The 15,217-nt window shown below is 47.7% G+C and overlaps 1 protein-coding gene across 2 annotated transcripts; it reads left to right on the plus strand.

The window, feature by feature from the left end:
* The first annotated feature begins 248 nt into the window (after positions 1-248).
* Positions 249-4,148, plus strand: LOC119275759. 2 transcript variants are annotated; one of them, XM_037556664.1, is made up of 5 exons: positions 249-507; positions 1,684-2,137; positions 2,619-2,653; positions 2,779-3,736; positions 3,826-4,148. In XM_037556664.1, exons 2-4 carry the CDS (start codon positions 1,810-1,812, stop codon positions 3,700-3,702), a joined length of 1,287 nt encoding a protein of 428 aa, XP_037412561.1. In that variant the 5' UTR covers positions 249-507; positions 1,684-1,809; the 3' UTR covers positions 3,703-3,736; positions 3,826-4,148. The 2 variants fall into 2 exon arrangements, with proteins under 2 accessions (XP_037412561.1, XP_037412560.1); XM_037556663.1 differs by having other exon boundaries at positions 250-507; positions 2,779-3,724.
* Positions 4,149-15,217: the final 11,069 nt, after the last annotated feature.

Here is a 15,217-nt window from a genome sequence, read left to right on the forward strand (position 1 = left end):
GACGAGTCAGCGGGAGCGAGTGAGCCCACGAACAGAAACGCACCACGCGTACCAAAACATCTCCGGCACCGAGACTCCACTGTCGATGCTGGTGGGACCGGCTCCGCTAAGCATGGGCCCACGCGACGTGGACCAAAAGCAACACGGCTTCCCCGCGACACCGCCGGGTGTAGTATATCTGTATATGTGTACGAGCTCGGGTGGCCGGAGAGTTTCCACCTAGCAGCACCACGGAACGGAAATAAAACATTTCCCACCAGTCTTCGTACCCACTCCGTCACATACCCACGCGCTCCTCTCTCTCTCTCTCCTCGGCTCCTCCTATTGCCCCTCCGCGTCTCGCGGCCGTAACCCTAACCCCCCCGCGAAGCACCCGCCGACGGCGACGGCGACGACGTCGTGGGATCTGATCTGGACCTCTGGATTGCCTCCGCCGGGGTCCGTGTCGTTGGAGGATTTTGTGCCCGTTCCAGCTTCCGGTGGGCTAAATTTCCCCGTAGGTTCGAGGTAATTTCTCGGAACTGTGGACTCGATCTAGGCCCATGGGGAAATAATTGGGGAATTATGTGCAATTTTTTTCATCTTTTTTTGCGAAGAATCGACGACGACCTTAGGCGGAGAAAATTTTGCACCCAGGCCTAGTCTCTCTGCAGTCTGAATTACTGGTAGGATAAAATATTTTCCATAATACACATCGTAAGAGTTGGTTAATTTTTGACGGAAACTGCAGATTTTTTCCATTCAAACAGATAGATTGAGTTTATTTTACGTACTATACTACTTCAAAATGAATTGCAGTCACCCAGTTCTATCTTTTACATTGTTGGTCTCAGCTGGTATGTTCATCCCCGATTTATTATTGTTGGGAAATGCAGCCATAGTAACCATCAATTTCAGAAGATTCTTATATTCTTATTTGCCAGTGTAATTTAACCTGGTGCCCAAGAAAGACATCGGACGTGTCATTCAGCCTCGTGGTTCCTCAATTCTCGATTTCACATACACACAAGTACGAGATGCTCTTGCATTGCACACAAGGGATAAGTTCTCTTTGAGTGTGCACAGGTTTTGGAATATCTTGGCAGCGGTACCTAACATGCCTTTCTTCCCTTGAAAGTTGGTGGCCTTCCTAGCATACTGCTGCCAAAATTATAAGCAAATGTATTTTTCTATCAATCTTGTATAGGTTTGTGCTGGGTAAATTTGTTAGCTTGCTCCCAGGTGAAGTAAATAGCTTAGTGGCAGCTTGAGGATGTTTGTATGTTCAGAAGGTTCTGAATATGATCAGTTAATCACCCAAACTTAAGTGAGCTACTTCTGTTGAGATGTCTAGAAAACACACTTGATATTCGATTGTAAATCCCTTCATTTATATATATGAAGTTGTATCATTTCTTTGACTTGAAAATTTAAAGTCACAATTAAATTTGGACCCCTCCTGCATTTCTTTCTTTCTGGATTGTAGGTCCAGTAGACAATTGTCCCAAGAAAGGGGTTTAGCTGTCTCAAAGTTAAATAAACAACAATGGTCCTGCATCGTCTTAAACAAGCCTGACCTTGATGCTTGTTATTCTTGCTAAGATTGCTTTCTTCTTTTGGATCTGGAGTCTCTCGATGCCTCTAGTATAACTTAGAATGTCCCATGTTTCGTCATTTCTTTGAAGTTCTGTCATTGTTTTGCAGTTTCATCTCGGGAGGGTGAATATGCTATTTGTGATATCCATTTTTTCATCACATGGATGAATTCTGAAGATTTGGTTGTATATAAGACAAGACAGTAAGGGACATTGATTTATTTCCACAATCAATATGGGGGCTAATTGTTGCATAGCTGCCAAGCAGAGGCCTGAGCCATCAGTAGCTTCAGTTGAAGTTTCGGCATACAGGACAAGACACTCGCCGTCATGGAGCTTCCGGTGGGACAACCGCACACACATAGAGGATATAATGGAAAACGCTGCACTGTTTTCCAATCACAGTAGTGGAAACATTCGGCCAGAACTAAAGAGTGGTTCCATTGCACCAACCGAAGGCCATCCCAATGAGGACAATCTCTCTGATGTTTTCCGCGGGGTCAAATGTCAAAAACCCGACAAGAAGATGGAAACATCCAAATGTTCCAAAGCTGGTCCTCAAGGTATAGTTTTAAATAAATTGGTGTTCTGTGATTTCACCTCTATCTTTGCTTCTTTATGTGGTCTTTTTGTTTCCATCTGGATTTCATATTTACGGTCTCAATAGTTGGTTATTGCATGTTGTATATATTTAGGACCACGAAATGAAGCTGCTTATGGCGCTGTAAATACTACTCCCTCCGTCCCATAATGTAAAGATGTTTTTTGACACTAGACTAGAGTCAAAAAGCGTCTTACATTATGGGACGGAGGGAGTACTACATGAACAATTGACACGAGAAGCATTTTTTTAACCCACCTCACTTTGTCTTGTCTCACTCGAGTCCAAATGCGCTTACATTCTTTTTTCTTATCATGTCTATAAAATTAGTAACTGAAAAAATATCAGTTTTATTAGGTATCAAAATTCAAACTTCACTAAAGAAATGAGCAAATTTTGCACTTATATTGAGCAGTTTTTCACTACCTGTTTCATGTTTTCAGCCGTTAAATCTACAGCGAGCAATTCACCTCCTGAGGTATGCAGATTAAGTATTGCAGCTATATTTGCTAACTTAGCACTCTTATTTTCCAATTGCTATTTAAAATTAGCACAGTTACTTTTTTATGGTTATTTCCTTAACCAATCACTATTTTTGTGTAGGCAAAGTCCTGCAAATCATCAGATATGGTAAATGTTGCTTCAGACATAAAGACATCAAAGTCCCTTCCTTCAACACCACCCCTAGTATCCAGAGCAGATCCTTCATCCTCTAGGTGCCATTCTCTTCATGTGGACTCATTCTCAATGAGGAAAGCACGTCGATCACCTGGACATCAACTATGTAGGCAGATCTCGGACAGCAAGATCCCATCTCTCAAGTCCTTCAGTGAGAGTAGCTATGCAGGAGGAAGGCCATCGAGTTCCATGCTCTCGACCTGCAGCAATGATCCATTTGGAGGAGGATCACAACATGGTGGATCATCGGATGGATGGTCAACTCGCACATTTTCTGACTTGGTGGCCTCATCTCAAAGAGAGAGGTGGTCAGTTGACAGTGAGCTCTTTGGTTCCATCAGCAGTAAAATAGCTAGATCAAATGATTCACATGCAACTGCTCTCTCTCCTGACGAAGGGATATGCAAGCTGTGTTCAAAGCTATTAAAGGAACGGTCTACATGGAGTGCTCATGAGCTGGGAGTAGTAGCTGTTTTATTCTGTGGTCATGCATACCATGCAAACTGTTTGGATAGTACTACTTCTGAGAGTGAGAAATATGATCCTCCATGTCCTGTATGCACCCATGGTGAGAAAGGTGCAGCAAAGCTATTTGGTAAGTTGGACTCAAAGATTAAGAGCAGGAAATCTAAAAATGTGATGCCAGATACTGATATAGATAGGAGCTCTAAGCACAAGAAGAGAAGTATGAGGGAACCCAGGTTAGGCACAAGTTCTAGCATGAAGGATTCATTTCGTCGACCATTTTTAAAGAGGCATTTTTCAATTGGTTCTCGACCGCCAAGATCAGTTCTGGGGAGTGAGCCAACAGGAAAGAAAGGTTTCTGGGCAAGACACTGGAGAGAATAGCCAGCTACATATCATCAACGTGGTTAGCATCTTCGTATGTGTTTCTTATTCTGTAAATTCAATGTTGATGGCTCTTTTCATATGGAAATAATAGTGTCTTATCTGTCTTTATCTTTTCCTTAGGAAATCATTACATGGTGTGAGCTCTTGAGCGAGCAAGGATAGAAGTGAAGCTACATATTTTTATGTTTTTGGTACTATTCATTAAAGCACACTTTGTGCTGAACAAATCTAGTGAGACTAGAAATTGTCTTACCCCTGCAACTGAGGATTGTTGCGGTCTAACTTTATTCCTAGGCAATGTAATAGAATAGAAAATGGGAATAGTCTCCCAGGGTGGATTTAAGGGTTTAAATCTGCTATATTGTTATCTTTCCATTCTCTTTTGTAATCGTTATTGGTCAGTTAGCATAATTTAAAGACTAGCATCCAGATAGTTCTCTTCACAGAACATGAGTGTTTGGAGACTGCTCTGAAGGATTTCAGACTAAAAGATGCAGGAGTTCGAATATAAATAGCTCATCTGGCGATGCACATGTACTATGTACTCCCTCTGTCCTAAAATAGACAAAAAAACGTCCATTTTGAGACAGTGGGAGTAGATTTTACAAGATGTGCAAGTGTCACCAGTGCTGAATGGTTAACCCGAGGATTAGAGCAACTCCAACGGGGCGGTCGGCCAGGCGGACGTGCGCGTCCGCATTTTAAAATAGGTCGGCTTGACCGTCCAACGGGGAGGCCGACCCAAATGTGTCAGCGTGAAAAAAAAACAAGTTTGCACGAAACGCCGGCAAAGTCCACCTAAATCTAATAAACATTAAATAAAACATTAAAAAAAGTCTGTGCCCGCCTGCTGCCGCCTTGCACGCTGCCCTAGACGTCGTCGGCTTTGCCCTTGCCCTTGCCCTCGACGCTGCCGTCGTCGGTGAGGTCGATGAAGACCGGAGCAGGGCCAGCCCACCTGAACGCCGCCTGGTACGCTGCCAGGGCAGCCTCCTCCGGCGTCTGCTGGGGCGGCGGCATTGCGGCAAGCCGCGCGCGCTCCTCCTCCTCCTCGAGCCGGAGCGCCTCCGCGTCGCGTTGGAGCATGGCGTCGTAGTGCATCTGCTCCTCGTTGTCGGCCTGCTTCTGGCGGAGCCAGTGCTCCTTCCATGGCTCGAGGTGGGCCGCCTCCTCCTTCGGCGTGGCGGCGAAGTGGACGGGAGGCGCGCTGACCCACTCGCGGTAATGGCCCGTCCACGAGTAGGCCTCCTCCGGCCAAGTGGGTGGAGGCGGGGAGCGCTTACGCGATGGCTCCGGCTCTGACTTGGGCTGGACGGGCAGCGACGGTGGAGGCGGCGGCACGAAGAGCGGGGAGTGGACGGAGTCCCCCGCCGCCGACAGGGCAAGGGCTTGCTCCAGCCCATCCCAGTGCGTGTCCTCGTCGATGCGGCTAGCCTCCAGCGCGTGCTGCAGGGCCTCCTCGAGGGCGGCTTGGTACTCCGCCTCCGCCTCCATGTCCTCCGGCTCTACCTCCGGGGGCAGCGGTGGGAACGATGGCGGGACGGCGTCGACACCTGAGCGCCGTTGCTCCTCGTGTTCGAGGGCGAACCAAGCCTCCCAGTTGGAAGAGTCGGCGGCGTACTCGGGCAGCCGACGCTGCTCCGGCGTGAGCAGCGCGCGGCGCCGACGCACCTCGTCGTCGTGCGCCTGCTGGGTCCGCGGAACCGCCGGCACCGGGATCCGGTTTGGATCCAAATGCCAATGGTGCGACAGCGTCACGTCGGGGTAGGGGAGGGGCTGCCTGTACTCCCAGTGCCACATCGCTTGGTGCACCGGGATGTGCAGGCGCCGGCGTTTAGGGCGGAAACGTGCCGGCGGTGGAGGGGGAGCTCGGGATGACGAGGCGCCGGGGGTGCCCTTGCCCTTGCCCTTGCTGCTGCCGAAGAGGCCCATGGCCGCGCTAGGGTTTGCGGTCACCGGCGAGGAAGCAAAGAGAGTGGTGGGGCCCAGATGTGGACGGGAGAAGTGGATGAGGCCGACCCCGCCGCACGCGTGGTTAAAAAGGACGCGCGCACTGGCTGGCGCGTGGGCCCGCTGTCGGTGGTCGTTATAAATAAGACGACCGGTGGCGGTTGGGTGGCCGCCAGGTGGGGACGCGGCGGACAACGAGGAGACGCGCGGCGCGTCCGCTTCGCGTCCGCGCCGACGCATTCCAGGCGCAAATTTGGGCCGCAAATGCGTCGGCGCGGACGTGACGTGAACGTGATTTGGGTTTGGGTCGGCGTGTTGGGCCGCCACTTTTGTCCGCGCCGACCCAAACGGACGCGAGCGGACGAAATGGGTTGCCCCATTGGAGTTGCTCTTATTGTCTTTTGAGTGTTTTTCTTTAGTGTGCCCCGGTGTGTTTGTTCGGCGTGTGTAACCATGCATCGGTAGTATTTTCATCTGTCGGATTAGCTGATTAGATATAGATAAATCTGTCTATGCGTTTCTAGAACGAGTATTAGAGCAATTCTAGCAGATCCGCTAATTTAAATATTTTTGTGGGATCCTTTAAATTTCGGCTTGCGTCCACCATAACTACATCCCCCTCCCTCACTCCCCGGCGTGATCTTTTTGCTGATTTCTCTATCCCATCCGCTCGTTGGCCTAAAGGAACCTTCCATTCCCGCTTCCACTCGGCCCCTCGCCATGCCGCCAACCGCCGCTATGGAGTACCCGTGACGCCGCCGCCCCAACCGTGCCACTCCGGCCTCCCGTGGTCGCGCCCGCCGTTGCCGCGCCAACAACATCCGTCGCCAGCTTCAAGCGAAAGCGGCAGGGGAATCATCTTGTGCATGGAGTCATGCTAGCCGCCGCACCGCCTTCTTCCAACACCGCTGTGCTCCCTCCCGTTGTGGTCGCCGGCTCTAGGAAGAGCGCCTCCACCGCCCTCTTCTGTGCGCGGGCGAAGTCGCAATCAAAGGGCCTGAGGAAGAAGGCGCCCATGCTTGAGGCGCCCACGGCTTGAAGTCTCCTCCACCCCCTCTGATCAGCCATGTCTTCCCCAATCCGGCACACTGCACCGACCATGCATACAACGTGTTCAATGAAATGTCTGAGAGGTAAAAAAAATCCTTTCCTTCGGTGATCTTTGGTTGGACTTTGGATTGTTTCCTTATGTTTCAGTCGTTGAATTTTGGAGCAAACATCCACTCAACATATACCGAAATGTTGGAGGAGACTCCGGTGAACTTGAGTGCTCCACTTGATAAATTCAATTCGGCAAATCAAGCGGAGGTCGAAGCCGAGGTGTAACAAGGGGATGATAGTGGTGATGAAGTAGAGGAGCTCGAGGAGGCCGAGTTTGATGCTAGCCAAGACAAAAACAGAAAAGGACTGACAACTACACGGAAGTGGATGATGTTTGCTTTGATTCGAGCATGGGAGAGTGTGTCACTTGATGCAGTGACCGGCAAAGATCAAAGCGCAATGAAGTATTGGCAACGGATCAAGGACAAGTACCACCGGATCTTGCCATTCCCCTCCGGCTGGTCATTAAAGTCAATCCAAGGCCGTTGGGACATGATCAAGAAAACATGTGGCCGTTGAAAGGATCGATATGGTTCACTGGGGGGGGGGGGTGAATAGGCAACTAACAATTTTTTAGCTTTAGGTTGTCTAGATGTGCAACTAGGTGAGCAACCTATATGATGCTAACATCAAAACAACAAGTGCAAGCAAATGATACAACACAACAATAGCTTGCACAAAGTAAAGGAAAGAGATAACCACAAGTGGAGCCGGTGGAGACGAGGATGTGTTACCGAAGTTCCTTCCCTTTGAGGGGAAGTACGTCTCCGTTGGAGCAGTGTGGAGGCACAATGCTCCCCAAGAAGCCACTAGGGCCACCGTATTCTCCTCACGCCCTCACACAAAGCGAGATACCGTGATTTCACTAGTGGTGCCCTTGAAGGCGGCAACCAAACCTTTACAAACAAGGTTGGGACAATCTCCACAACTTTATTGGAGGCTCCCAACAACACCATGGAGCTTCACCACAATGGAATGTTGCTCCGAGGTGACCTCAACCGTCTAGGGTGCTCAAACACCCAAGAGTAACAAGATCCACAAGGGATAAGAGGGGGGAATCAAATTTCTCTTGATGAAAGTGTAGATCCGGTCCTTCTCAACCAATCCCTACAAAATCAACAAGTTTGATTGGCTAGGGAGAGAGATTGGGCGAAAATGAGCTTTGGAACAACAATGGAGTTTGGGGGAGGAAGAGGTGAGTCTTCTTGGGGAAGAAGACCCCCTTTTATAGTGGGGGGCAAATCCAACCGTTATGTACCTCTCAGCCCACAAACCAGCGGAACTACCGCTCATGGCACGGTACTACCGCTCTGGGAGCGGTACTACCACCCTTGAAGATCAGTAGGAGGAGTTAGAAAAGCAGAGGAGAAAGCAGAGGAATGGGCGGTGGTAGCCGCGATAGTAGGGGCGGTACTACCGCTGCTACATCCGCCAGTTTTATAGAGGCGAACAGGTTGCACGGTAGAGACTCAGAGGTACTATCATAAAACCCGACATCAAAAAGTCGAGGCCTCAACTGCGAGCGGTAGTGCTAGCGGAGGTAGCAACGATACTACCGCTTGCAGCTGTTCTCCTCTTCTTAGACACAAACGGAGGACAACTCCAATGAAATGGAAAGGGGCGATGGGTGCAATATGAGTGTCTACATGATGATTCCACCCAAACCTTTCCGACGCGGACCCCCTCTTGATAGTACGGTTTTCCCTACGACTCAAGTCCACCACAAAAGAAACGCGGGAAAGAAAACCGCCTTCTCTTGAAACTCTGAGGGGCACGACCCGTCTTGTGCCATATGCTTGATAGTCTGAAATGCTCAATCCACATGATTAGTCCACAAACATATTGTCACCAATCACCAAAACCACTTAGGGAGAAATATGCCCTAACAATCTCCCCCTTTTTGGTGGATTGATGACAACATGGGATTTGCACAAAGGATATAGCAAAAAGAGGTGTGCAACCCCACAATCTACAAAATATAGACAGGCTCCCCCTAGGCGTGTGCACTATTTTAGATATGCTTTTGGAATGCGGAATACACACATATAGGATCCACACTCCCCTATATTTTATAGACCAAACCATACTTGCATAGATAGTAAGATGAAGGCAGACAAATGATACCATGTGAGCATATGAATAAGAGCATAAACATAAGATATATGTCACAAATGATTACTAACATAAAGTACTCGATGTAGATAGATAGATATAGGATAGCTCATATGTCTCACACCATATGGTCTCGAACACACGGGTTAAAGACAAACTAAAGCAAATGAAAGAGTTCGAGCAAGGAAAGCAACGACAAAGAGAGGAACACACTCGACACTCGACTCACAACACACCGCAAATCCCTACACTCTCTCCCCCTTTGGCATCGAGACACCAAAAGAGTAGAGAGGACACCTAAGCATGACGGTGGTAGCAACACTCCAGGACATCCCCAATCATGCTCCTCCTCCTCGTAAAACTCCTCTGCAGCAGCTGAAGGGCCTCCAGTGCCATCATCAGAATCCGACCACGGGCAATGCACGCGGACCCAAGCCTCCTCATCATTGATCCTGTCCTCAAAGCCATCGAAAACAGTGAGGCCAACCTACCTCATGATGGCCTTGTCACAACAACGGGCCTTCTTTGCGTTCACATGAGCCTTGTACTAACCCTTTGCCTGAAGGCAGAAAAGCTTCCTCATCTTCCGCTTGAGCTTCTTAGCCCAAGATGGCTCCTTAGATGGCTCATAATCCTTCTCATCATCATCATCATCCTTAGACCTAACTGTATCATGCTCTTGTGGGGCAGGAGCTGTCGTTCCCCACTTCTCCTTCTGCCTCCGCTGGACAACATCATGAGACACTAGGTCTCCAGTGAGAAGCTCCTCATCAGGAAACGTAGACGCCCATGTCTCCTCAATGAGCTGCATCAAGTAAGGTCCATAAATGATGCACTTGCGCTCCAAGATCGCACAACGAAGTTCCGACCACATGACATGAGAAACATCCAACACCTCTTGAGAGCCCTGCTCCTTCTGGCAAAAGAGAAGGAGGTCCACCATATAGGAATGCACCATATCCAGATTGCCAACACGAGGGAACAAAGTGTTCCTAAAGATCCTATGCATGATATCCAGAAAGGGCCAAAGCTCGTAAGAGACATGTCCAGTTTCACACACCTTCCTGGTAGAGAACGGCCACAGAGCCTCCTTGTGAGTAGCATTGGCCTCCCGGTGAGGGCAAAACCCAATTGGGATTTGGGCGCCCTTATCCTCATACGACATCAACTCCATAAAGTTCTTCCAAGACGCAGACAGACGCCGACCATTGGTCATCCAGGAGAGGGTCCTGTCCTCATCATGCCCAAAGTGAACTATGGCATAGAATTGTTCCACAAGCTCTGCATCAAAATCCTTGTTGAATGAGATGATCCTCTTGAAGTCCAGCTCCTCGTACCTCTAAAAAGCAGCCCCAAAGTATGGTAAGTCCCTCTCGATGTGAGAGAGATCAACTGACTTAACTTTCACAAACATATTCTTCTTTGCCTTCAACACATCATGGAAGATGGACTGCTGAAACCGGTTCCAAAATATGCGATGAACAAGTGCAGGATCCTGAGGCTCCCGGTATGGGTTGCGCTTACGTGCCGTACCAAACTCCAGAGCAGACATCTGATGAGCTCCCTTGGGCCCCTTGTTATTGTTTGCAGTCACTTTGACTCGCTGTCTTGGCTGCTCACCGGAGCCACTCACAGGCACTTAGCCACTCTCTGGCACGGTGTTGCCCACTAACACATCAGCAGAATGGTAGCGCTTGGAGCCACCGGCACGGGCTGGGTTCTTGTGTTGAGCATGTGTAGGACCTTGAAGTATGTCTAGAGGGGGGTGATTAGACTACTTGACCAATAAAAACTTAACCTTTTCCCAATTTTAGAGTTTGGCAGATTTTAGCTACTTTAGGACAAGTCAAGCAATCATCACACAATTCAAGCAAGCATGCAAAGAGTATATAGGCAGCGGAAATTAAAGCATGCAACTTGCAAGAAAGTAAAGGGAAGGGCTTGGAGGATTCAAACGCAATTGGAGACACGGATGTTTTTGGCGTGGTTCCGATAGGTGGTGCTATCGTACATCCACGTTGATGGAGACTTCAACCCACGAAGGGTAACGGCTGCGCGAGTCCACGGAGGGCTCCACCCACGAATGGGTCCACGAAGAAGCAACCTTGTCTATCCCACCATGGCCGTCGCCCACGAAGGACTTGCCTCACTAGCGGTAGATCTTCACGAAGTAGGCGGTCTCCTTGCCCTTACAAACTCCTTGGTTCAACTCCACAATCTTGTCGGAGGCTCCCACGTGACACCTAGCCAATCTAGGAGACACCACTCTCCAAGAAGTAACAAATGGTGCGTTGATGATGAACTCCTTGCTCTTGTGCTTCAAATGATAGTCTCCCCAACACTCAACTCTCTCTCATAGGTTTTGGATCTGGTGGAAAGAAGATTTGAGTGGAAAGCAACTTGGGGAAGGCTAGAGATCAAGATTCATATGGTAGGAATGGAATATCTTGGCCTCAACACATGAGTAGGTGGTTCTCTCTCAGAAATGGTAAGTTGGAAGTGTAGGTTCGTTCTGATGGCTCTCTCCACGAATGAAGAGGAGGTGGAGGGGTATATATAGCCTCCACACAAAATCTAACCGTTATACACAATTTACCAAACTTGGTGGGACCGAATTGTTAAACTCGGTCGGACCGATTTAGTAAACCTAGTGACTGTTAGTGATTTTCGGTGGGACTGACATGCATCTCGGTGAGACCGATTCGGTTAGGGTTAGGGCAAAACGTAATCTCGGTAAGACCGATTACACAAACTCGGTGAAACCAATTTGGTAATAAGCTTTCCAGAGAGTTGGTCAGGTAAACTCGGTGGGACCGATTTGCTCTTTTCGGTGAGATCGAAATGTTACAAAAAGGAAACAAAGAGTTTACATTGCAATCTCGGTGGGACCGATTGCTCACTTTGGTTAGACCGAAACGTTACGAAGGGAAACAGAGAGATTGCAACCCCATCTCGGTGAGACCGAGATCCCTATCGGTAAGACCGATTTGCTTAGGGTTTGTAGCAGTGGCTATGACTTTTGGAATCGGTGGCACCGGATAGGAAGAATCGGTGTGACCGATTTTGGCTTTGGGTTTAGGTCATTAGTGGATGTGGGAAAGTAGTTGAGGGTTTTGGAGCATATCACTAATCACATAAAGCAAGAGGCTCATTAAGCAACACCTCATCCCTCCCTTATAGTATTGGCTTTTCCTATAGACTCAATGTGATCTTGGATCACTAAAATTTAAAATGAAGAGTCTTGAGCTTTTGAGCTTGAGCCAATCCTTTGTCCTTAGTATTTTGAGGGATCCACTTTCATCATCCATTCCATGCCATTCATTGAGCTTTCCTGAAATAATAGTCTTGGAATAGCATTAGCTCAATGAGCTATATGTTGTTATGAATTACCAAAACCACCTAGGGATAGTTGCACTTTCAATCTCCCCCTTTTTGGTAATTGATGACAACATATAGATCAAAGCTTCGACAAATGATAATAAAATTAAATAACATCGTCGCTTTGAGAAGTATGTGATAAGCAAGAGCTCCCCCTAAATTTGTGCATAGTTTCAGATTTGCTTTGGACTGCAAATGCACAATGAATTAGGCTCATGGGTTACTCTTCCATGTCACATACATCTTGGTGTAGCGCTCAAAATAATAAACAATGAATACATGCAATCATCACCAAGCATAGTGAGTGATCACATAAGATAGATAGGATAATATCAAGCATGCATAAGTGTAGCTTATGATCAAACACACGATCATCAATGTCTCACAAGCATAGTATCTCAACCAAAAGCAAACAAAGTTTGAAAAACCACCAAATAAAGCAAGAGAGAACAAAAGCAACACACTCTCTCTCGAAGCCTATGATCTATACATTTTTCTCCCCCTTTGGCAACAAGTTACCAAAAAGTTCATAGAAAATGCATAGTGCTAGATCGACTCTCAGGCTTGATCTTCAGGTGGTGGTGTAGAGATGGCTCCTTGGACGAAGGCTTCAGTTGAAGTGGATGGAGCTGGAGGAGTTGGTGCTGGAGCTGGTTGCACTGGAAATGTAGGGGCAGTGGCTGGTGCTGAAGTTGTTGCTCTAGTGTCTTTCACTGGCACTGCAACTGTCCTCTGGGCTCTGGGCACTCTGGCAAACACATTGGTGGTAGTCTTGCCCTTCCTCTCCTGCATGTCATCCTGCAGCTGCTCCACAACTGACTGAATCTCAGTTACTTTGACATCTAGATCATAGAATTTTTGTTCCATGATTCTTTCAAGGCTCTCCTGATTCTGAGTGAGGGTGGCCAGTCCTTTCTCAATCCTCAGAGTTGATGCTATCAAGTAACCAAGCTGCTCTTGTTTGGTTTTCAAGAAATATTCAGGTGCCTCCTCTTGAGTTGGCATCTTGGCAGCCTTCTCCTTCTTTGCCTTCTCCTTCTTCTCCTGAGCTTGAACTGATTGTGGATCATCTTCGTTCATGACAACCTCATTGTCCTCAAAGTCTGGATAAAGTGGAAAATGTTCCTTATCCAACTGATATTTCCCTGTGCCCATCTTTGAGTTGATCAATTCTTGAATCTGAGGTGCATATCCACATCTCCTCTTCTGATCTGCTGCAGTCCTCTTGATTGTTTCAATTATTAGGCTCATGACTTTGAACTTCTGTGGCACATCAAATACATGCAACATATTGATGGCATGACCTCTGATCATGTTATGGTCACCAGACTTGGGCAACAAGGTGTGCCTCAGAATCCAATTTATGGTTGGCAACCCTGACAGCAGAAAGTGAACTGATCCAAACTTGTGAGTCTCTACTGCCTTGTCTGGAATCTCCTTGTACATGTGAGCCATTGAATTGTGACCCAACTTCTTCTTTGCATAAATGTCTAGGTCATCCTCATTCTCCTTGGGGGCATTTATCAGACTTGCCCATTCTTCAACAGTGGATTGGTACCTTGTACCTTCAGACATCCAAACAATTCTACCATCTGGGTAAAAATGTGCTGTGGAGTAGAACTACATGATAAGCTCATCATTCCAGTTGGTGAACTTCTGTCCAACGAAATTTGCAACTCCACAAGCAACAAAGCTGTCCTGCACTCCAGGATAGTGCTGCTCATTTTCCTTGATGAATTTCCAGTCAACCCACCTCATGTCACAAACTATGGGCTTCTTGTCCAACAGAATTGTTTCATAGAAGTCCTGCTGTTCCTTTGTGTGGAACCTGTAGTCAACAGCAGTTCTTCTTCTTGAAGCATATGGATCTTCCATCCTCCACAGTCTCAGCCCTGAATCCTTCCCGATTCTCATGTCCTCAGCCACAGGATAGGCATCATTGTGGTCTGGTATCTTGGGCTTGAGCTTTCTAAGGACCTGACCTTCTTCATCTGAATCTTCAGCAACATTGGGCACTGGGGCCTTGTTCTTCTCAGTAGCTGGAATACTCCTAGTATTCCTCTTTGGAACTTGCTTGGCCTTGGAGGCAGCTTTGGGTGCTTCCTTGGGCTTGGATGTTGCAGCCCCTGATCTGATTGCATCACCCATAAGCTTAGGTGCCTTAGGTGCTGGTGCATCATCCTCTTCCTCTTCTTCAGAATCCCTTCTCATTGAGGGCTTTCCAAGGACCTTGGCAGTTGTGGTTCTAGCTCTCTTCTTTTTCTTGTCTTGATCACCATCATCCTCTGATTCAATTGTGAACTTCATAGTTGCACCAGTGAGAACTTTCTGAGGTTTGGATGATGTATCTTTCCTTGCAGGTGCCACTTTGGGTTGAGCCTGAGCTGGCACTTGAGTAGACTTTCTGGCCTTTGGCATTGGAGTCCTCTTAGCAGGAACTTTCTTCTTCAGACCTGGTTTTGTGCTCTGTGCAGAGCCATATTCTTTCTTGAGCACCACTTTCTTGGAAGTGGCCTCATCTTCCTCAGCTTTGTAATCTTCATCCTCAGAGTCTGAATTTCTTTTCCTCCTTTGCCTAGTTGCAGCCTTAGGCAAATTGCTAGGAGTACTTCTGCTCCCTTCATCTGTAGTTGAGGGACTAGTGCCCTCACTCAAGTCCATCTGCTCTTCTGACCTGTTCTGGCTGTCACTCTGATCAGACATACTATAAAAGCTGATTGCTGACCCTGTGAAGAGTTATAGATGAGATAGAATAGATGAGCATCACAAAATGCAGAGATTTTTGCAAGAGAATGATTCAAAAGTTCAGTTTTAGTTTTCCACAGAAAGCATTTCGGATCAACCGATTTTCAAACTCGGTGACACCGAAGCAGTTTTGGAACCTAAACTGATGATCTCGGTTGGACCGAGTCACAGTTCGGTGGCACCGAGACTGCTAGGGTTTCACAGAATCCTCAAATCGGTCGCACCG

The sequence above is a fragment of the Triticum dicoccoides genome, chromosome 3B (genome assembly GCF_002162155.2).
Source record: "Triticum dicoccoides isolate Atlit2015 ecotype Zavitan chromosome 3B, WEW_v2.0, whole genome shotgun sequence".
NCBI lineage: Eukaryota > Viridiplantae > Streptophyta > Magnoliopsida > Poales > Poaceae > Triticum > Triticum dicoccoides.

Coding starts and splice junctions, on each gene's coding strand:
- LOC119275759 (XM_037556664.1), top strand. CDS start 1,810: ATGGGGGCTAATTGTTGCATAGCTGCCAAGCAGAGGCCTGAGCCATCA. Junction 2,138..2,618: donor TTCCAAAGCTGGTCCTCAAG/GTATAGTTTTAA, acceptor TCATGTTTTCAG/CCGTTAAATCTACAGCGAGC. Junction 2,654..2,778: donor CGAGCAATTCACCTCCTGAG/GTATGCAGATTA, acceptor ATTTTTGTGTAG/GCAAAGTCCTGCAAATCATC.